Here is a 23,997-nt window from a genome sequence, read left to right on the forward strand (position 1 = left end):
AAAAAAATGGCAGATATTTTGCCCTATCATTTTAGATAAAGGATACTGTATATTTTATAGCTACTTTACATATTACTGGGTAATTAAGGCTATCCTCATTACCCTAAGATCACAGGCACAGGAGTCATAAGGAAGACAATGAAGAAAAAGGTAGAAGTAAACCTCAGTTGTCATCTACTTCTCCTTTTCTAATAGTAAACAAACAAACAAACAAAAAACTCAAGTATAACTATATCAAAATATCAAGTATAACTATACAGTTTGAGAAAACCTACCTATTGTAAAAATTTCCAGGGCTAGACATTTCCTCGTTTCCCTGGGCAATCTATTCCAAGTGCTTTACCTTGTTTAGCCTTACTGAGACTTTCCTCTTGGTTAGCCTGAATCTCTCTTGCAAAAAATTAAGTTTATTTCTGATAATTCGTATAACCATTTCTGGTTATATGGGCTAACATAAGAGATGATGTTGTCCATTTAGCTCTTTAGAGCAGGCTGTTCTGTCTCTAAGCTCTGGATCAAAGAAACCCAAACCAAGTCTTTTAACCGTTCCTCACTGGTCAAGTTTTCTAGACCTCTTACTGTTCCTGGTGCTTTCCTTAGAATTCTGCAGCATGGCCAGTATTTTTCTTGCAGTGCATTATCCATAACTGGAAACAGCACTGCAACTGAGGCTTTACCAGCCCCGAATGGAAGAATAATTTCACATATTTAGCAGGCTATTCTCCTGTTTATTCTCCTCAATATGGTGTTTGCCCTTCTCACAGCAAGATGGCATTGTTGACTTACGTATAGCTTGTGATCCTTTTCAACTCCCAGATCTTTTTCTGCATAACTGTTATTGATGGAACGGTCATCCATTCTGTTGATATATTATTTATGCGCAATTGTAGAACCTAATACATTTTCTTACTGAACTGCATCCTATTTTCTGGATGATGTCCATGTGAATTTGTCAACTTCACCTCAGATCTTGTCCTCTAAAATACCTGCAGACTCACATAGCTGGTGCTGTATGCACTAGCAAATGAATATTGATTTTTTTTTAGTTTTTATTAAAACACAAAAAATTACTGAAGACATTCTAAATGAAATCATAAATAGCCTCTTGGAAGAAGAGGAGGACCTTCAAGATGTCCTCATGACAGAATTTTAATGATAAAGGAATTTATGCAGGTTTTTTTTGGTACCATACAATTGCTGTATGTTATGCTGAGTGCTGTTTGGCAAATCCCTGCACCACTTTCAATGCACATGCTTTATAAATACCTAGATAAACTTGTGAAAATTGGCTCAGTAGCATTTTTTGTGGATATGGACAGAACCCATGTTGAAACAAGAGACACAGCATCACCTCATTCACTGGGTACCACAGAGCAGCATAGCTATGTCATGTCAGAGAGTCTTCCAAGGACATTCTCAGTACCTGTCCATTCTTATCTTTATTACTACCTTTTCCTCTCATTTTCTGTTCACTGGAAGCTATTTCCTGTTTCAAATGTATCTATTGCAGTTAACCCTTCATTTCCACGTTGCCTATTCCACCACTTTGAACAGCTTTGCCTAGCTCAGTTAACATAACTATGATAAGCTGGCAACTCTTTAAGGATGTTTTTCTTAGCGTATACGAACTGTCCATCTGCCTGTGTAAGAAAGCGATCAGGGAGGGCAGAAAACCAGGATGGCTGTGCAAGGACCTGCTGGTCAAACTGAGGAGCAAGAAGGAAATGCACAGGCAGTGGAAGCAGGGACATATGGCCTGGGAAGAGTACAGGGATGCTGTTCGGATGTGCAGGGATGGGATCATGAAAGCCAAGGCACAGATGGAACTGAGCTTGGTAAGTGACGCAAAGAATAACAAGAAGGGATTCTGTAGGTATGTTGGCCAGAAAGAAAAGGCTGAGGAGAGTGTGCCCCCTCTGATAAACAAGAAGGGAGTTCTCACAGAACTCTATGAAAGATGTTCAAGATCAAATGTTATGCTCTTCTAATGCACATGGCCATGTAATTTCTGTATTACTCTGTGATAAGTATTCCATAACAGAAATTCAGAATCTGTTTTTGAAATGCCATCCATCCTTTCCAAAGGCCTGTCCTGTGACAGAAATAACTTCAGCCATAGACAAAAACAGCTTCCTCAAGTTGCTGGTCCCTGGCTAATGATCAGCTGGAAAGACCAAATTGCAAAGAAGGCTTTTGCAAAACTCTCCACTAATTAGGCTAACTGCTGGGTGTTGTGCTTGGGTCATAACAACCCCATGGAGCTGAACATGCTTGTGGAAGAGCAGCTATAAAGGTGCCCAGCAGAAAAGAACCTGAGGTTTTGGCAGACAATTAGCTGAAAATGAGACAGCAGTGTACCCACGTGGCCCAGAAAGCCAATAGTATCCTGGCCTAAATCAGAAATATTGTGAACAGTGGGACTAGGGAAGTAATTGCTCCTCTGTACTTGGCACTGGTGAGACCGCACCTTGAGTAGTACTATGTTCAGTTTTGGACCCCTTACTACAAGAATGGTACTGAGTTGCTGAAATGCATTCAGAGAAAAGCAAAAAAGCTGGTGAAGGTGTTGCAGGAAGCACGGCCGAAAGCATGACAGACACCAGTAGAGTCAGATCATGCTCCATTTTATTGCCCGAATAGCCTAACTTTTATAGAGAACTTAACAGGGGTGGACAGTGTTTCACACAAGATTATTGGTCAAAAGCACTCAGACAAACAGCTACAAGAAAACAACCCCACCTGCAAGAAAACAACCCCCTTGTGATTAGCAGTCACATAGACCTTGTCCTTGAGGCCAGCTACTGGTAACAATATTTTCCTGAATTCCTCAATTGGGCGATGTGGGAACACTGTCATGGGAACTTCTCATAGTTGCCCTGGTAGCTTGGTTTGCTCAGCTACAGCAAGCCATGGGATTTTTGCTGTTTCAAGAAATCCCTCAACAGTGAAGGGACTAGAAAACAAGACATATGAGGAATGGCCAAGGGAACCAGGGTTGTTTAGAGAAAGGGAGGCTCAGGGGAGACCTCGTTGTTTTCTGACAACTACATGAAAGGAGGTTGTCGTGGGGTGGGTATCAGTCTCTTTTCTTAGATGACAAGTAATAGGATATGAGAAAATAGTCTCAAGTTGCCTGAGGGGAGGGTTAGATTGGGTATCAGGAAGAATTTATTCACTGAAAGAGTGGTTAGGCATTGGAACAGGCTGCTTAGGGAAGTGGTGGAGTCACCATTAAGACATGTGTGAACACGGTGTTTGGGGACACGGTTTAGCGGTAGACTTGGTAACGTTATGTTGATGGTTGGACTTGATGATATTAAGGGTCTAAATGATTCTATGACTCCAATTTGGTTCGGTAAAGACTTTCCAGTACAGGTTGTGGAAAGCACAGAGAAGCTTTCTTATTTGGTTAAACTAAAAATTAATTTCTAGAGCAGTTCTAGTCAGTGAGAATGTAACAGGCTTAACTGTAAAGCCAAAGTCAATAAAACGTGGATTATGGAAGACTCACTGTTCTACATCATGGAGTCTTAAAGGATACCTTCATTAACGACTGCCAATATTTATACCCAGGAGCAATTGGAAGAGTAAAACATATCCTTAAAAGCACCATAAATTATTAGGAATTTGTTAAGGCACATCGCAAAGCCCTCTGAGACGAATATATTTGTCTATTACATAAGCTTCTGTATTTAAATTTTGGTTCATTTCTTTTCTGTGTTAGTTGGATAATGTCTGCTCTCTCACCTTTCCTTCTTCTTGTTTTACGTGGGTGTCTGGTGGTGGAGAGCTTACTCTGCTATGGTTTGCTTTTGTAGATGGCAGAGATTTTCCTGGTTTTTGTTTGACTGACTTATCTTTTTTTCCTGAAGCTGATGTAGTAGAAGGAAGAACAGTCGGAGTATGAACAGAAGGGATGTTCAGAACTGTTGCTAAGACAGGATCTGTTTCATCATCTAAAAAAGGGAAAAGAAATATGTTAATGCAATTAAGTTTCATAAATGTAGTTTATTACATTCTATTTTTGATATTTTGCACACTAAATTTTACCTTTGAAATAATAAACTCAGTGGAATAAGACAGAAGGACTGAATATATGAAATTATTTGGAAAATCTCTCCACAGATGGAATATTGTCAATCTAAAAGAAATCTTGAAACTTGTTTCCAATAGCTTGTCATTGGTCTCAAAAATAGAAAATACAGCTTTGTTTTTCTCTTTTACCTCCAGAATACTTATATATGTGGAGACATTTTGAGTCTAGCATCTAGGATAAGGTCACTGTTATTATGCTTTATCACAGGCTGATGGAGCATGGACTGACTCCAGCAGTTTTGGACTCCATAGCTCTATTTTGCTAAAATGATTCAGAAAGATTCTGTTGCTGAGTCTTTCTCAATTCTTAAGTCAGTCATTAGGGCAGCCTGCTAAGCATGCTGACAGGAAGTACTCATGTTGCCTTCCAAAACACTGACTTGAAAATAATATTAATATAAAATAAGATTTTCTGTAACACATTTTTTGTTTCAATGAACAAATATTTCTCCTTAATCTGAAAAACCCAGTCAGATGTAACCCTAATCCTTTTTTTTTTTTTGACACATTTTTTTAATCACCTCCTCTTGCGTGAGAAGGCAGCTTAAGTCCCAAGACTACAATTCATGGAATAGCACCTTGTTTTCCATCCAGATAATTCAGGCAATTGAATTCCTGTCTGTTTTGGAAAATTTGTTACCCCAGATGGAGCTATTTATTATCCATATCTTAACCACATTCATAGAGATAAAGGACTGAAAATGCCAATAAGCAAAACATGATCCTCAGAAAACAGCTTTTTTTTTTTTTTTTTTTTTAAATAAATAAATAAATAAATAAATACAGCAAGCTTGATTTGCTTAGTAGTTTCTGAAAGTATGAAGTTTAATGACAAGTCAGTGAAGTTTAATGACAAGTCAGTCATTGCAAGAGTGTCTTTAGGAAGACTTTCAAAAATCCATTTTATAAACTCCTTTTGATTAAATTACTTTTTAATTTTGCTTCTTCCAATGTTTTCTAATTTGAAAACTAATAAATTAGGCAAAGAAAAGTTAACTAACTCATTGACAAACTGCAAGCCAAATTGCATTCAGACAAAGGGGAAAGAAATGCTTACAGAAGTGTGCTAATAAAACCATTCCAGTATGAACTCACTGCATTTTCTGTAATGCAAATGAAGTGTTAATATATCTTCAGCTGAAGAACATAAAATTTAGGCTCAACTGCTACCGTATTTATGGTTTCCAGAAAGGTTTTGGCTTAGATGCTTTTTGCATCTAAGATAAGAAAATGCAGAGCCCACATCAAAAATAAAATTCTAAACTACTAGAAAGGCTGTCTGTGTGTTCTGGAACATCTGTCTTATAAATGATTCTGGATTTATGGGAACAGCAAAGGTGACACAAAAATTAACAATCATCTAGAAACTATTATCAGGTGATAAAGTCATAATTAGAAGCCCTTGGAAAACAAGCCTTCCACCTCAGGTTTTAAGCTAAGCCTCAGTTTTTGTGATGGTGCCAGCATTAGGGAAATGCACCAGTATCTCAATACATTCATGACCTTTAGCTGATAGGAAAATTTAGATCAGCATAAGGATTTTTGAAGTCCTCATTTTCATTAGCTGATACGTGGCTGACACACACATCTGATGCTTTGTTAGGTGGCTCTGTTTTCAGGTGCTGAAATTTATGCTGTGTGACTTTTATGGTTCACTGGAAGTCTGAGGAAAGACGAACAAATCTGTTTTATTTGTAACATGCCAGAAATAAGTTCTCAAATAATTATATGAAATTGGAAAGTTTAAAATTCTCCATGGCAGCCATTGTGATGCACATTTATTAGACAGCATGACCGTTTAATAAAAAAGCAGTAGTACTGACCTACAGATGGCTAATGAGCAGAAACAGCTGACCAATAAGCTTTGGACAAAAGTAATTCTCTACCAAGAAGCAGGATAGGTGACATGAAGGACTCAGGCAACTGACCTTTAAAATCATCTGTGAACATGATATATCCTTTCAGGTTTGTCTAAATACCCATGTGAACACCGCAAATTAGGTATAAGCAAGCTCTTACATTTAGTGAGGGCACTGTCAAGCATGATAGGTGGAGCATGATCAATTTCAGATGACACTTTCCAGAGTGCTGAATTTAGGAATAAAAGCTGTTATAGGCTCTCAGCCCCTAAGGAAATTTCACCTACTCTTTTACTATGGTTGCCCTGAAAAATACGAATGCATTGTCTGAGGGTAACAAAGACAGAATAGGTTGTTGTAACTGAGGGAAAGTGTCTTTAGAAGTCTTGAGAATGATGGGAAATTCCAGAAGACTGTCAGAGCAAGGAAGGTTTCTTTCCTGCTGAAAACAAAATCAGATCTCCAGCACTCGGAGATGTGCTCTCAGGATTTCATCCAGGCACAAAGACAGATGCAAAGGTTATATAATATCCTGATGTGAAAGTCCCACAAGTGCTCAAGCAGTACATCACAAAGTGATGAGAAGCTTACTCCTAAGTCAAAAGTTAGATTTTGCTCATGCTAGAGAAAACAATTCAGAACTTAAAAGTTTGTTTAACTTAAACATCATTAAAATTCAACCAAGAAATAAAAAAGATGCATAAAGCTGACAAACAATCTGGGGATTTTTGACATCTTAACTTCAAAAAAGGAATATGGTAGATATAAAATGAGAAAAACAAGAAGAACAGAGAGAATTATAGAGGTTCCAGAAAATGATTCAGTAACGCAATTTAACCAATCCATGGGGAGAAACTATAGATTATGTGGCATACCATTCTACATTAGGGATGGATAGTGTATATGAATAGCCTAAGCCAGAGTTTTTCTGGTTAGAATTTTTTTGAGCACTTATAATACAAATGCCCACAGGGGAACGTAGGCATAAGCAAATGATTGTAGAAAAACTGCAAACCGTCATAGCATACCAGCCAGTCAGAAGTGATGCAGTAAAGCTCAACATGGCAAGGATTATTCTAGTGTAGAACAGGTTGCTTATGGTATATGTGAAAAAAAACTGAACATCACCAGCTGACAAGTAGGTGTTTAGACACATCTCATGCCAAAATACATGAGTTTTCATAGTCAACTACATTGTGGATGCTATCTTTGCTCAAGTTTAAGAATTTCTTTTTTAGTAATTAATTTCAAAAATGTATTTGAATAATCAAAACTGAGTGTATAGTTGAATGGTTTACTATGGTACACACAAAGATGCATTCAATTAAATGTTTTGATATTTTAAGAGCTGAAAAATGCTGGGATCATTTTCTGATCAGAGGAGGGTTTCACTTTTATTCATATGATGGTTTCAGTGGCCTTTCAAATGTAATGGAAACAAAAAGCTCTTGGTAAAAGCAGACGCTATTTTCACTGTGGTTTTTTGAAGCAATTGCTTCCAGTTGGTGAATGTGTTTATTGAAAGGCTGAGAGAAATCCCTCATTATGACTGCACAACTGTAGCCTAGAGTCCAACTCCTAACATAAAATGAAAGTTCCATAATCACCTATATGAGTTAACAAAAATATTATTTCTTGGAAAACCAAGAAGACTCCTCAGCAAATCACATTTTCTTTGGCTCAAATTAACTGGCTGATTTTGCTGGACTACTTAATAACAATACTTTCAAGTTTCTCATTGCACTGCTCTATTTTCACAGTAAGTAAAAAATGCATGGAGACCTCCCTCCATTTTGAAATCTGAATCACAGAATATTCTTGACAATGTAATCTCATCTCAAGCCTTGCTGAAAATTCCCCACCATGTAGTAACAGCTGCTAAGAAAGGCAAAATTGCATGCAACAAATTATTGAATAAGGGGTGTATGGAAAGAAAAAAAAAAAAAGAAGAAAAATAATTCCCCCTATGGTTCTCAAATATCCTCTTCTATTTGCTTACTTTACCTGCTGTCTTCCCTGTAGGTCCATAACAGCTCAGGGACAGCTGGATTCCATTTTCTAAGGTGGCTGAAAAAGATCCAAACTTGTTCACAGCTTTCTTTTGATTCTTCATTTTTCCTTTAAAAAAAAATAATTTTACAGATAGCAACACATACAAGAACCACCTGACCTGCAAACCAATGACTGGTGCGAACAGTGGCACCTTAAGGTGGATGACTAACCCATAAAATAAATAAATACAGGATGGAAAATGCTTTATAAGGGTGATACCTGTGGTGCATTGCCTGTCATTCCACTCATACAGTAGTGTATGAAAGTCAGTTTTGTATAATGTACCTGTGGCCTTCCATTTACAAATAGCATTCTAATTAGCTATGTCTGTAAGAACAGGTTTAATAGCAACATGGAGTGAAAAGTCTTTTTTAATTTAAACAGCGGAAGAACCAAGTTCTAGAGTCAGGTTTCCTGTTTCTCTCCCGTACTGGCTGACAAGAATGTTAAACTGCTCATTTCTATCACATGGGGGACTGCTGTTTACACAGAAATGAAGCCTCCCACTGGTGCCAAATGACTACAAGTTGCTTCAGATGTTAACACATTGTGATTGAAAGTACCATCTGACAGACCCCGGAATGACACAGGACCACTTTCAGAAGGGCAGACAAGAAATATCTCATCTGTGGAAGGGATGCAAATTTTCTATTCATCCAACCTACTACTTTGTCAATGGTGGCAGCTGCTGCCAAATAGAGGAGCAGGAACAGGATGCTTTCTAACACTGAAGGATAAAAGAACTAACACATCTACTGAAAGTTATACTTTTCCAACACTCTTCAGCTCTGCATGAGCAATCCCACAGTGCTTTTAGCAAATATATACACATATTGTTACAAAACACTTTCCTTCCTGGAACCACCCTCGGCTGGGTTCAGAAAGGATTTGGATTCAATACTCGTATCAGTTAGCAACATGGCAACCAGCAACAGATACTGCTGAACTGCAGAAAGGATGTTTCCACACCAAACGTTTTGAGGAGGCAATAATTCTACAGCCATATGATCTGCAAAAGGAGATCCAGTTCAAAGGGGAAACTCTTCCCTTTCCAGGGAAATTTATTCTGGGCATAGTATACAAAATTCAGTTTGCATTCTCTTAGGCTTTCCCACGCCACATTAAGATCAGGAGTCTACTACTAAAGAAGAGAATTCTTCTCTTACGGAATAGTGGATCTGTTCAGTGATTTCCCTGCCTCAGAGAGTGCTTTGCACCTGTTGTCCTGCACTGTGCTTACTTCTATACCATTATAAGTTCTCTACATGATGCTTAAGTCAGAAAACTGCATTATTATTTAGTCCTGTTTTTTTTTTTTTTTAATGACTGGGTCCTCCTCCGATCTCAGATACAAAGAGCTGTCTCCCCACGTAAGTTAATATTCCACACAACACAGTCCACAAGGGTGAGGACAGAGGCAGAAGTGCCCAGTCTTTGCCATCTCCTGACTCAGAGGGTACAAAGACCAAAGACTCTTTCAACTCCAACTTGTTGGAGCTGTTCTTGATCTGCAAGTTTCCAAGATTCCCCAACAGATTATTTCAATTGTCTGTCTACTGAAAAAAATATTTCTACATCTTCTTTGGACTTCTGATCTGGACAGTGAATTGTAAAAGAGATGGTACTGGCCAGAAAAATGCACATTCACTCTTTTTTTCTTTCTTTTTTTTTTTTTTTTTTTTTTTTTTTTTTTTTTTTTATGAATGTTACTAATAGCTAAGCATTTCACTTACACCTTATGGCGGAAAACAAACCCTTACATTCACAGAGATTCTGATGTATTTGTAATTTTGAATGATGCCTAATAACATAAATTCCTGCCCACGTTCTTCATTTGAAATTATGCATCTATTTGGAGCAACACTGATCTTATTCACCCTCTGTAATTAGGAATTTATTTCATGTTAGCTGATAAGGTTTGCATCCAACTACTAAATACGTCAAACTATTAATTCTTTATATCAGTGATGTCAAACCACTAACCTGATGTAATTTTATGTTCATCATTATTTTCTTGCACTTCAATTTCTGTTAAGTTTTTCTTGGGATCTGTGATATGAATGAAGAAATTGTGGTTGTCCTTTATCACTTTCAACTTCACCAAGGTTAGACCTGCAAAGCAACGGAATACTATTATTTCTCCCACCAGGCTTCAGAACTGACCTCTGTTCCCAAAAAGCTTGCACATGCAACTACAAGGTACACGAAAAAGAAAATTGCTCAGAACTGGATTCAATTGCTTACTATTGGCAAAGATGACAAAATTAAAGTTATCTGAGTTTAGATTGTCTGACTAAAAATTCAGAAGACTTCCTGACAATGAGATCTGAAAGGCTGCAAAATAAACCTGTTACTTAGAAATGCTGCATTTGACTGCACAAATTATTGGGACACACATTCTTGGAATATCTTGCACTGGTTGCCATTGAAGATATAAATATGAACAGATTTTTCATTTCTAATTTTTGATACTTTATCTATCAATTGCTAACCTACTATAGCAAAATGTAAACTTTAGCAGTAATAGAGTCTAATATGGAATTATATGGTATGCTCACTATGTCTTTAACAGAATTTCTACCGCTGAGATGTCAAAAAGCATGTATGGATAAAGAAACTATGTCATCAGTTATTAACAGAGTTAAAGGAAAGCATAAAGAGCAGAAGACTCACCTTTTACAAACTCTATCTTCTCTACTTGAATCTGTCCTCCATCAGATGGGAAAAGATAGTGATTGATTCCCGATACTTGAATGAGACTCTCCCCCATGTTGTAGCCAAGAAACTGGAAAAACAAATTTTAGACTATGGGTAAATGAGAAAGGCAGAAGTTGTGAAAGAGGTAAATGAAGGACAGATCATTACAACAGTATTTTTCTGAACATTTTTTTTTAGGCATTTAACTACTGTTATTATTACTTTAGCAAAAATATTGCATGTTATTTGTATATCCAAATAGTACCTTGGTTACTAACTGAAGTAACTTGTTCTACAAGAGTGCAGAATCTGGTCATTCAGTGGTATGGAGCCACCAGTGGAAATGAAGAGCAGCAGTCTGGTGGCTTAACATTTAATGAGAGGGAAAGAAAAATTCTGGACAAGTGCAAAGAGACAAAGTCCAATGCCATGAGATTTGTACATCATGAACAGGACAGGTAAAGATTCAGATTTTCAGCTTCTAAGATTTTGGATTTCAGACACTGTAAACCTGATTCTTAGATTGCTCTGCCTTCTAACCAACCACAAATTGGCAAAACGTAGTTAAGCATGCTCAGGCAAGTTCAGACTAGGAAGTTACATATCTCTGAGTTTGAAGCTCATACTCAAGCAAGTTTAGACTAAAATATATTGACACAAGCAAGTCACTTCATTTGCAGTGCACAACCATTGTCTACATCTGTAAAATGGGATTTTGTGTCACAAAGGAACTCTATTGTACCTTATTTACATTCCTTAATTTGAAAGAGATGTGGATAATGAAAGTAGAAGCTGGGTACAGAAGTACTTCCATGAATATGGATCTCCTGTTTTCATAGCTTTATCCCCAGAAAACTTCAAGGAGAAGTAGGATATTATCCATAACTGTCATTTCCTGGTACTGAAATAATGAATAGCTTTTGGGACATCTAGTCTAGTATCTATGAAGATTTGCTTTGCAAGTCTATAGTTTCATGGTGTGTAGTGAGAAGGAAATGACAGGATGATGGTCTTGGATGCAAGTCTTAATGTAAAAAAGCAAATATAAATCAGTGCAAACTGCCTAAAAATTGTTTGGATACAATAGTGAAGAGTTCCCCTGGTAAGGAATATCCCTCTGTTAGTGTAACAGGCAGAACATCTTGCATTAACTCACTCCAAGAACATGAAATTCGAAAGAGGAAATGGAAGAAACAGTGAATTCCTTTCACTTGATTTCCAATGTGGACAGCCAAAACTTCAGTTAGGTCTAGCAATGCCCAAGTAAGTGAATCGTAACAGGTCTCTATTGTTCCTTTTTTCTACCCTCTCCCATGAAAGCCACATCTTCAGGCAAAATTCATTCCATGAATATATTGTCCATGGTCACAAAACCATGATCAACTTATCTTTGTGTTACCTTTTGCCATATATATTAAAAAACATCCAAGTTAATTAAATAGTCTTGTGTAGGATAGTCATAAATGTCAGAAACTGCTTTTCAAAACTTTTAGGAAATGATCCGCTGCTAAAATGATGGAATTAAACAGGATGTCATTAGGCTTAATTTGCGCCGAACTCTAGTTTCACAACAGATAATAGCTTTACTGTAATCTTGACTATATATAAATAGCTGACACTCTCCTAATGTGGTGCAACAATATGATTCCTTACCTTATACACTTTCTCAGGATGTGTTTCTGGGATGCTGGGATCCTCCTCAGGTTCAGGGGCTTTTGCTGTCTCATCTTCAAGTTTCTCTTTGGAAGATTTCTTATTGGAACCTTCACTTTCTACACATATTGCTGTCTCCTGTCTTTTCTTTTTACCACTCAAATTTTCTTTTTTTGCTTTTTTTTCTTCCTTAATTCGTTCTTCCTCTTGTAATCGATTCTGTTCCTCCTTCCAAGCCTAAATTAAATTTTAGAGTTCAAATTACTGTGGTTCTCTTTCTATTTCACAGTATTTCATACATGCATGCTGAAAAGAGTATCGGTAAACAAACTCAAAAGAACATTGGTTCTTTTGGTCTTCTAAATTACTCACATTTTTCAAACTTGTCTATAGTTTTACAATATTACATACTCTATTTTGCATAAAATAACTGACTCATTCAAGTCACAGGATCAGTCATTCTTGACATTAGGAGACATATAGAACTACTATTTGTATCTTACACATTCAGTCATAAGTGAATTATTTGTTTTGTTGTTCACTTGTCCACAATGCTTATGACCACATCAGAACACATCACTGCATTAATTTATTCCCAAAGTGTAACTGTGAGATAAACTGATCTCATTCTTTTACAGAAAGAAGAATGAGGTATCAAGACCAGAATTACCAATTTGTATCAGAAAGACAACATGAGATATCTGACATTTTCCAGTATACTAAAGCACTGAAATCACTGTGGAAGAAACAGTAAGCATTCACAAGTATAAGATAGGCATTAGCCTAACTTGAGCTATACCTGCTCAAGTTGTGTATCCAGGAATTGGCTAACACCATTTCATATCTACATTCCAGTGTTAGTACTTGAAGTGCAGAGCACTACACATTGTAAGAAAGATGAGATATAGTAAAATAAAAATAAAAAAAATCAGGGGAGTACATTAGTTAAGCTAGATCTGTGTAGTGTAATGGATAGGGCCAAGTCTATATAAGTCTAAAGCTTATAAGAACAAAAGCTTATCTTTCTGGCAAATCAGTGTTATGTAACCCATTTCAGAAACATACATATTTTTGCCTCACCTTAAGAGAGCCTTCTCTAATAAAAGGATTTTTTTCATTGCTGGATTGAGATTCTGGAATAGTCTCCATTATGCTCTCAGGTCTTGATGTGCTGTCTGTGAGACAAGAAAGGGGAATAAGTACAGTCATAAATATGTAAAAATTGAATAATTAAAAAAAAAAGAATGGAAAAATAAATAAAAAGTAGTGTGAGTACATAAATATACATATTAGTAAATAGTAAAATACGTATGTATAAAAGTAGACTAAAGCAAATGTTAAATTATTTAACTATGAAAAAAATTAACTCTATCCTAGCCAAAAGCAGGACACATAGCTAGATGGGTACAAGTTATGATATAAAAGTTGAAAGCGTCCTTTTGGTTTCCAAACTATTTACAGAAGCATTAAGTAGGTTAAGAAATTACAATCCTATTTTTGGAAATGGTAATTTTTAGTTCTAGAAGGTTTCAAGTATATTCTCAAAGCAGGTGAATAAAGCAAAGACTAAATAACAAATCATTGTTAATTCAATTTAAATACACAAATAGAGAATTTGGACAAGAGTTCTCTTTTGTGAAAATGTATTTTCAGATTCTGTTGCCTGCTCAAAATTTATTGTATAAATGGCTTACAATTTTCACTATCCAAAATGTTGCTTGTAACTAAAGTTTGCTCTCCAGGCTAGTAAATTCCAGTTTCCAGTTTTAGCTTCTAGTTCACAGCTTCTCACATGCTGCCCTTTTAAAAATGATTTTTTCTGAACAGTGATGCCAACTTCAACTACTGATCATCTTTACATATGGTCAGTCATCTAAACAGAGATTCATATTTGTTTGTAATCCTTAGAGTAACTCTATTAAATAACTACAAGTACTGTAAATGTATATTTACATTAAGAGCCTCAGTTTGCAGAATGAAGGATGATGCAGAATATTTAAACACGTGAATTTAATTAATTTTGAAACATGTTTTTGTCTATATAGATGACAAGACAAGGTTAACTTATGAAAAATATATGGGATTCTACTCTGAATAGCTTTGAGTCTCAATACTTAATTTTGAAGAATAAATTTTCTACAATAAAACAGAAAGATACCCACTTGTGGCGCTCTTAGGGAAGCCATTTTTTTTGACAGCACATTCAGAAAATTCAGAAGGTCCTTCTGCAGTGCCTTCTGCCAGTTTAAGAGCCTCTACTTCCCTAGCTATCTTCTCTTCTTGGTATTTGACTTCTTCTTCTTTCACCCAGTCTTCAATCGAGTTGGCTACCAGCTCAAGATAGTTCCTGAAAAGCACAATATTTATCTATTTCCACTCATATGATTTCAGGTCAAACAAAATCACTTGGCTTCTCAGTTTCTTATACAAATATTATTCAGTAACTGTTGAGAGAAGGATTGTGTTTGACAGGGTTTCTTTCATTTTTCTTTTTTCTTTTTAAAAGAAGGTATTTTTGCTTGGATGATATTAATCTCTTTTATGTTTGGGATTTTGTTTCTCTTTTCTGCAAAGAGATACTAGAAACTTGTTTTCTAAAGAATGCCTGCCATCAGTGAAAACCCATAAATCGGAAAACATGTAGACATTCAGTTTAAGAAATGTTGAGACCAATTCTGCTCTTCACTATTCAGTCAATATTGAACAGTCACTTGGATGACTTATTTTCTTAGTAGCTCTTGATTTATATTGTCTTTTAGCATACACTTCATTTGTTTTTTTCATCAACTAAGGAGGTGCTATTCTATTTAATTTATAGCTCTTCTCTATCAGTATGACTGGAAAGGCATTTGGAAATTGTCACCTAAAACCAGATTAGTGAATCAATGCACTGTAGCCTGGCATAAATTAAGAATATTGATAATTAACAGCTGAAGTCAGCACTGAATGATAAACTGATCCAGAGTTTGCAGCTGGCATCTGTATTTGCATTATCTCATCTTCCAGTGGTATCTGAAACAACTACTAAAATAGTTCATTGTGGACAACTGCTTAGAAGGTAGGATGAAGGCTGAAAGTCATATATGCAGTTGCCACTCTTTATTTGGAGGGTTACCATAATTCTTCAATGTAAGACTCTTCACCTGTGCAAAAGTAAAAGGGGCTAGTATAGAGTGCATGAGATTCAGTTGTTGCACCTTCATGTTTTTCATTTATAAATTCAATATGATTCAACTGTGTTCAAATGCTCTGTATGCATCTTCAGTTTTTGTTTGTGAACATGTAGGCAGCACAAGCAATTCTTGACCTCATGACAGTTTCAAATTTCTTACTGTAGCATTACACTTTAAGGTCACAAGATTTAATAAGTATGCTATCTACATAGGCTGGAGATGTACACAGTTTGTATACACCTTAAAGATACCCTAGCCTCTCCTACCTCCTGCAACGTGTGTGGAGCCTGCTTTGAGGTACTTGCATGGAGAAACTGTTTATCAAGTATTCAGTAAGGACAAGACAACTCTGTATATGAAGAAAAGTGAATGAGGTAGAAAAACAAAGATGTTGAAAACAAAAGGCAAAAGTAGTCTGGATCTACAGTTGCCAGTACTGGAATAACTTGAAGATGAATATATGTTATAAATAAAAATGAGATTATTCGCATGGAAAATATTCTAGGGCAATGAAACAGTCATTCAAAGTCAAAAATACACATTCTATTAATATGTATTCTGATGTCACTACTGCCAATGTCTGAGTCAGAATCATTTCTCAGAAAGGATTATTTTTTCCAGTAACTTGTGTAATGTGTTTACTATGAAACAGTAAACAAGTGTCATTAAGATTGAATTTGAGAAAAAGAATAGTTATGATAATGTTGGAAGTCAATTGGCTTCCTGATAGAGTGGTCAGTTCTATCCAAAATCAAAATGTCTTGTACATATGTACCATTGTAGGCATACGCACCTATGCCTTTGGACCCTGTTTGTAAGTAGCATCCACTGGATTTCACAGGTAGCCTCCTACTGCCTACCCTTTGAAAGGCACAATTCCTACACTTTTGGATGTTCTACATGATGAACTACAGGACTTGATGTCCATAGAGAAGAAGGAAACATTAACTGGAATCTCCAGGAGCAAAACCAACTCTAAATCAAGTTGCTGCAACATAAGAAGTTTAATTTCTGTCTTGCAAGAGAATTTTCCGTAACAGGACCCACTTGTATCAAACTTGTAGTCATTTCTCAAGTAAGCAGGTAACAGGAGTATATTCTGGACAGCAGCTATGAAAAAAAACCCTATGAAGTGGGAATCTGGTCTGTAAGACGTCACAATAAAAAAGCATCAAGTAAACAAACACCATAACAAAGAGATAGTCAAGTACCCTTCCTGTGGTGAAAGCGTGACTCTTAAATATAACCCCAAATTTAGAATAATAGTAATTTTAATAAAATGTAAATTTATGAATAGTTATTAAACTCATCAGGAGCCAACAGTTAAGTCTAAGTATAATGCATAATTATTAATATAATTATTAACACAAGCAGTACATTCATATAAATTATAGAATATAAATTAATATAATATTAATATAATTAATATAATGTAATACTTAGTATAATTAAATTATAAATATAAATTAAAAATACTTTTATAATATAAGCATAAAGGTAAAATATCACTATCACCGAAACTACATTAATAAGTAGGGTTTATGTACGTGTGTGTGGCAACTCAAGATCTGAAAGCTAATGCAGGCAACAGCATGAAGCACTTCAGGTATTTAAAGGCTGTCTTTCACAGAAGTGTTATGTTGCTTGGATACATACACTAACAAATATTTATGATACTTTGTCTAGAAATCTGAAATGATCTTTAGAAAAAAGTTGAATAAGGTCAGAAAACGTGCTCATTATTTTGCAGAGAAAAGGCAGGTATAGATGCCACATAACTGGATCAAATGAGAGCCTATAGCTCCTCACAGATACTAAGTAAGATAGAGAGCACTCATGGTGAATATTTCTCCAAAAGAACAGTAAAACCAAACCTTCTGGTTAGCTCTTACGCCAGTTTCTTTAGAAATGCCTTTCTGCTTTGAAACAGAATGCTGTGAAGTGTCAGTGAACAAAGCTGGCATGCCCCATGGAGAAGCTATATTTAATGTCTAAGCCTTGTTTTCAGTATATCTGGAAGAATAATAATAAGAAAATATATAGCTAGAAAAGCCTCAACAGAATTATAATTCATCTGCCAGAGAGCATGCGTCATTCCTTCTTTGGATGCAAAATCATTTAATTTTTGTTTTGCAGGATTCAAGAGCTCTTCCCATCTTGCAACTAGCCTTGAATTGACTATTTCAATGCCCTTTCAACATGAGCTGCCAAATTGTTTTAGGACCCCACAGATGAAGAGTTATTTTTTCAAGGATAATTGCTTCCTGAGGAGGTCTTGGTCATCATTATCTGCTTCTACGGATAACACAACAGTAGGTCATTAGGATGAGGTTATTCATGTAAACACCAAGTAACGTTAGATATATTAGGGAATGTAACCTGGTCTCCAGTGTCATTTCAGAAAAGCATGGGTCTCTGATGGTCTCAGATCTGCTCACCCTGTGCAGACATCTCAGACACAGGCAGCTAAACTGGCATCAGGTGTTTATGTTTAGGAACTTGAACCAGAGCATAGGGTATAGGAAAGATATCTAAAGAAGGGTAGGAATAGTTGGTAAAGTAAACAGGTCAAGGATCCACCAATATTATTTTGTGCAATGGACTTCATTTGGCACTACTGACTATCTGTCTGTGTCTATCTGAATGTAGGACCTGCATTTACTTTAACATACGATCTTTCATTATCTTTGGGGTACATTGCAACTGTTAAATACATGGGAGAAAAAAAAAAAAAAAAAAAAAAAAAAAAAGACTGTCCAGACAGACCAGACATTTACTGGATTTAATGGAACAACCACAAAACAGCCATCATTTTCTCCAAGAAAATTCCAGTTTCTGCTGGTAAATCTCTCCTGACTCGGGTCTCAGTCACTGCTAATCACTACAGCCTCATTTCATAGCAAATAATTTAAGTGCAAATGACTAGAAAGCTGAGACTGACACACAGAGTTCCTTGACTGAGAGCAAATATATGAAACATGATACAAAATATGTTTTGAGGAAGACATATTTTGCCTATTTAGCATTCAAGCCTATTAAAATATATAGGTATGCACAAAAATTTATGTTAAGATTCCAGTATTCTGGTAAATAGGACACCTCACTCAGAAAGCGATGCTTGCTGACAGATTTGTGAAAAAAAGCTTGTCCACTGGATAAGTTGCTTGTAACTCTAGTTGCTAAATCAAATCTAATTAAATCACAATGTACCACTGTGATGAAGTTAAAGCTAGCTCAGATAACTCTCCATGACATCATTGCCTTTATACAAATCAGTACATGGACACATGTGGACACATACTCTACCTGTGATCAATAAGTTGGAATAGCAGTTGGATATACATCATCGTGTATCCTGCTGCTTCAGTGCAAAAATGCATTCCAAAATAAACAAGTCCACTGGCAAAAGCTCAAATAATAGCACACCAAGCACTTTCATAATTCTTACTGGTGAGCAGATAGTGGCAAAAAATTAAGAAGAATGTGATATTATTAGAAAAAAAAATCTAATATTGACAAAGGGCCTCTAGCTTTTCTTGAAAGTTTTTCCATGACAATACATAATTTATGTAAACATAGTTGAAAAAAAAAAGATAAATATTTAGACAGTTTCCTTTTTGACATCCTCCACCTCAGCATCATTTTCTTGATGTGCATATCCACAATATGACTTTGTGTGTATGTATTATCATATTTTTATAGTATGTGATAAGCCGTTACATACGCAGTTACTGCATGGTTCTCCTCTGAATAGCTTTGTCTCATCAGAATTACTTTGATATAGTACTGCTCTCCACCTGCATGACTTGCTTTATTATAAATATAGTTACATCATGGTATCTTTTCATTACAAAGCTTTGTTCCAAGTATGGCCATGCAGACTTTAATTGAAAATGACTGTGAATGAGATAAGAATAATAAAATTACCTGAATCCAACATTAGAGTGTAATGCAACATCCCAAGTCTCTTGGCACGAACGATACTGATTCATAGGATTGTGAAGAACCATTAGTAAAGAGTTATCTTGGGTATGATAAAAGCAATCAATACATCTGTACTCTTGGGTTGCAGTATACAGAACCTGAAAAGCAAAGAAACAAAGGTACATCCTCCCTATATACAGTAGTATGTGCAGATGGTACACAGCAAAGCTTTTAGCTGGTACTTCTGAGGTACACTGGAACTTCTCTCTTCCTTCAGGATGTACACAAAGCATTTGGATTCTAGCAATTTGAAGTGTTCGGGTATGTGGAAACTGAACTCCTTTACTATCCGTATTGAGAATAGGTACTCGGTATCCTCCACTTCTGAGACTGACCATGAATGAAAAATATCAGCTAAAGAATAAAATTATTGTTTATATCTATTTAAGATTTAAAAACAAGTGTTTAGATAGATAATGAATAACAGCAGAACAATTGTGTAGCAGGTAGAGAAAAACAAACTAACTTCTGTTAAGTTAGTTTGGTATCCAATTTGCTAAGTTATGACCTGTACATTTTTGAGATTTACTGTGTCCTTTATTATTCCACTCTGTTCTGGACAGTCCATCACTTTCAGTGTTTACATTGTCTGCAGGCTGTAACTTATTTTTTAGTTACAGCCAGAAGAAAGTTTTCTTTCAAACCATCATTTTTACAGAAATATTGAACTGAAGTAAAACTGAAGTAATACTATAACAAGAAGTATGATTTAAATATGAAAATCTCATTACCAGCTGGTTGTAAGAATTGTGCTTAGATGTGACATTTAGTATAGGAAATAAAGAAATATTATTAACAAAATATTGTTGTTTTCTGTTGCAGTTATTTTGTATCAGTATATTTTGGCTAGATTCATTAATTATTGACAGTTCAGTTAGTATTAGCTATTTACCTTGCATAAGAAGGAATTCCTGAAATCTGTGACCAGACATGCAGTGATGCCAAAGTGGTGCTGAAACAGCAGCCTTTCCTCAACGCTTGTATAGCATGTGTGAGGATCAAAAACGAATTGAAGGATGTGAAGCTCAAGGCAGCTCAGAGCTTACATCTCTCCCAAGAGAATGCCTATCACCTTATGCCATCTATACCTGAACTTATCTTTCATATTTGTTTTTCTGTCTCACCGCAAGAAGAATTTTGGCCTTTAGCTTGCAAGATTTCTATAAATGAACCTTGTAGCCCTGAGATGGTGAAGCATGATTATGACAAAATTTTCTATTTGCCCATAAAACATATGCTGAATATGTACTTGCAAAGTATGCTGCTACATACAGTGGACTAATGAATCCCATAACTGTCATGGAGGAACCCCTCTAAGGGTAAGATCATTTTTTTTTCCATCATGCATTGAGTTAAAAGACTCATATGAAAAAGAACAGCTGCAGTGCCGCCAAACCACAAAATAAAAAACAAGTACAAACTTCAGTTTCTTGTTTGAAATTTAAAGCAGCTGAAGAACAATTTGTTTTGGTGAAAATGTATCAGGGATAAAACCGAACCAATTCCACTACTAATTCTTTGTGAAGCATTCTGAGGCATGACTGTATCTATAATGCTGTCAGTTCACAGATACCTGAAGAAGAACACGGGGTTGAAAATACTCGGCAAAACTCCAGTCTGTCAGACAACGCTTCTGAATCTTTTTTATTTCTTCTAAGTTTGCTTCTAGGCCATTATTTTCCAGACTCACCTCAAAATACAGCAAAACAAAATAATGAATATCAACATTTCAGTGTCAATTGTATCAAGTTAACTGTGATCTGTTGTCTTAGTAGACAGCATCCCATGTTGCATCACAGTTAATTGCATAATGCTGCACATGTGTAGAGCCGTATGGCAATATTTAATAAAAAACACAATTGCTCCCAAAGGTTTGTGCTTTTGTTTTTTCTTTATGGCAAACATAAGTCAACTATTTTTATTATTAGGTTATATGTTTTTGAGTGCTGTAAGTAATTATGAATATTTAGACAGGTCCTATGAAGTAATCTTAAAATTGCTATATTTATCCAGGGCTGTATGGCAGGCAGGTGTTTTTAAAGAAGCCAAACTACACAGTCTATTAGTTTGACAGTTTGGCAATTTCTCTCAAACTCTCATCCAAGTATTTGACCCCTGGTATTCAATGAAACCAGTGTTGCCATTAGTAGCTTCACCAAGCCCCATCACCTTAGAATTCAAAGAAAGTGATTGCACAGTACTTAAAAGTTATGTCACTATTTTCTAAACATCACAAAATTGACATTCTCATGCAGCATTGCAAAGGAATCTACATCAACATTTCCCAGCATTGAACAACATTTTCTGTTGTTTCATACTATAGAGCACAGTTTAGTCCGCTCATCAATCACACTTGCCAGATCAGAAGAAAAAAAATCCATTTCTTTGTTCAAAACAGGATCAGCCAGACAATCTCTTCCATCCTTATCATCTGTTTCTGCATGTCCTGAAAATTGAAAGCAGAATTTTAAAATTGCTCCAGAAATTCCAGCCCTTAACACTAAGATCAGAGTTCTGCAATTTCTTTCAGCCTCCTCAATGAGACTGTCATCAAGTTGAAGCTTTCTTTTCTGACACTAGTAAGCTAAATATATGATACACCTCTCCCACACTTTGAAATCCATGTACAACAAGTGGCAAACTGTTCAGTGAAAAAAAAAAAAAGAACTCTTTGTAAGTTCCACTCAAATTTTCCTCTTGATCTGTCCTGTGATGGCCTTGCATGGTCAAAAAGATTAAAAATACTCTAAGTGTCCTCAAGATTCTAACAAGAAGAACCATTTTTCTGCTTACTACCTGAGAAACTATAGGTATTCCTTTGCACAGATTAAATAAATAAGAGGTAAAATACATTACTTTGATATTACAATTTTTGAAAAATGTGTTTTTTAAACTTTTCAGAATCATTGGATTTACAGAGTTCTATTAGCTACTGACAGATTACATCTGTCAAGGATCTAACTAGTAATTCTGATGACTGATAAACTATCAGTATTACAATGGGCACCTGATATGAATAGATATTTTTAAGGAGATTTTTACTTCTATATTCTCATTCTGTCTCTTTCTGAAATAATTTCATTTCAATAGAATTCTTTATGCCCTGGGTTAGGGCACAAGTCACTAATATTTGATCGAAATTCATACATACAAGAAAAAATCTATTCCTGAGAGAAAATACTCCTGGAAGTATTTGTTCATAAATGGTTCATGAACAGCTCAGCTTCCAGACTGGTTCTCTACATTTATCTAAATGTATCTTTAGGCTATGATTCTCTGGGAAATTACATCTGTTTACTGACTGCCTTTAGAAGACTAAAGAAATCCAAGAGCAATTTTCTCTTCTTGGTATCTGTCTTTGTGCAGCAGAAGTGTTGAAATGTTGACAGCTGTGTTTGCAACTACAATATTTAGTGTTGTGTTTAGCAAAAAAAGAAAATAAACACCAAAAAATGTTCTCAAACTTCAGAAAAGAGGCAGATAAGAAGGATTCATTTTGTCTGCTCCAACATTGTAAGGAAAGGATCCCATCTAAGCTGATTGCTTAAATAACCTTTCTCTTTCCCCTGGTCACGAAAAGGGCCTAGATAATTAGCCTTGGCTAGATGCTTACTTTTACACAGATTAAGTTAGGCTAGGTATAACATTCATTCTGTATATACAGTTTTTGTAAAATTTCTCTTTTGCAGAACTCTCAGGTTCATTTTTTCCTGTATCTTTGCTGCAAAAGGAAGTTTTAACAAAAACCTGAACATACACTTCATTTTAAATAAGTTGCAAGCTCTACTAGCTTGGAACTTGGAACTGTCAGTTCTCCCATATGTTAGCCTTATTTGCTGGTCTTACTTTCTTTGACACAAAATAAATATGGTTCTTCTTCTAAATTGGGCCTAAAATTTTGAATATAAAAACTCCATGCTGAATTTACTTGCATGTGAAAGAAGAGGAACTCCTGGAAGATAAAAATGCAGTAAAAGATATGTATATGTGTAATTACCAAGAATAACACTTTTTTTTTTTTTTTACCTTTCAGCTTTTTATATCATCTTCTAGAGTAAGGTATATATATTTTCCACTCCTCTTACTTGTTCACTGGTAATCATCTAATTAACCTTATATATCATTTTGATTTTACTTTGTTGATGCTACTAAGGTAGTAAAAATTCAGCTGCCATTATAACTTATAAGAACTTGCATTCAGAGAGGTATTAAAGCATGTTTTCAGTTATTTTGTCTCTAAAATGTATTTGATGTCACAAGCAATTAAACAGTTTTACAGTACATATTTTTCTACACATACCATTTCAAAGAGTTGCTTAAATCATCTGTTTAATGTTGTCATACAAAAATATCTAGTTTTTGTCTTTATGCAGTATTCCTATGTCGATAGTCAATGTGCACACTATGCAATATTTAATATTTGGTGATTTGTACAAGGAAGAAAAATCACTGCCTTGTAACAGCAAACGATATGGTAAAATAAA

At 35.6% G+C, this 23,997-nt stretch overlaps 1 protein-coding gene across 1 annotated transcript in view; it reads right to left on the reverse strand.

Annotated features, from left to right (window-relative positions):
* SPAG17 (sperm associated antigen 17) overlaps positions 1-23,997 on the reverse strand; it is a gene marked incomplete at its 5' end in the record, with an annotated part of 110,308 nt that overhangs the window by 39,936 nt on the left and 46,375 nt on the right. The window contains 10 exons of the mRNA XM_082751974.1: positions 3,748-3,956; positions 7,959-8,072; positions 9,990-10,118; positions 10,680-10,791; positions 12,357-12,593; positions 13,437-13,531; positions 14,519-14,703; positions 19,457-19,611; positions 21,087-21,203; positions 21,871-21,959. Of these exons, the coding sequence (XP_082608100.1) occupies positions 3,748-3,956; positions 7,959-8,072; positions 9,990-10,118; positions 10,680-10,791; positions 12,357-12,593; positions 13,437-13,531; positions 14,519-14,703; positions 19,457-19,611; positions 21,087-21,203; positions 21,871-21,959 (1,442 nt within the window). The remainder of the gene's footprint in view (positions 1-3,747; positions 3,957-7,958; positions 8,073-9,989; positions 10,119-10,679; positions 10,792-12,356; positions 12,594-13,436; positions 13,532-14,518; positions 14,704-19,456; positions 19,612-21,086; positions 21,204-21,870; positions 21,960-23,997) is intronic.

The sequence above is a fragment of the Aythya marila genome (assembly GCF_965140915.1).
Source record: "Aythya marila genome assembly, chromosome: 1".
NCBI classification, from domain to species: domain Eukaryota; kingdom Metazoa; phylum Chordata; class Aves; order Anseriformes; family Anatidae; genus Aythya; species Aythya marila.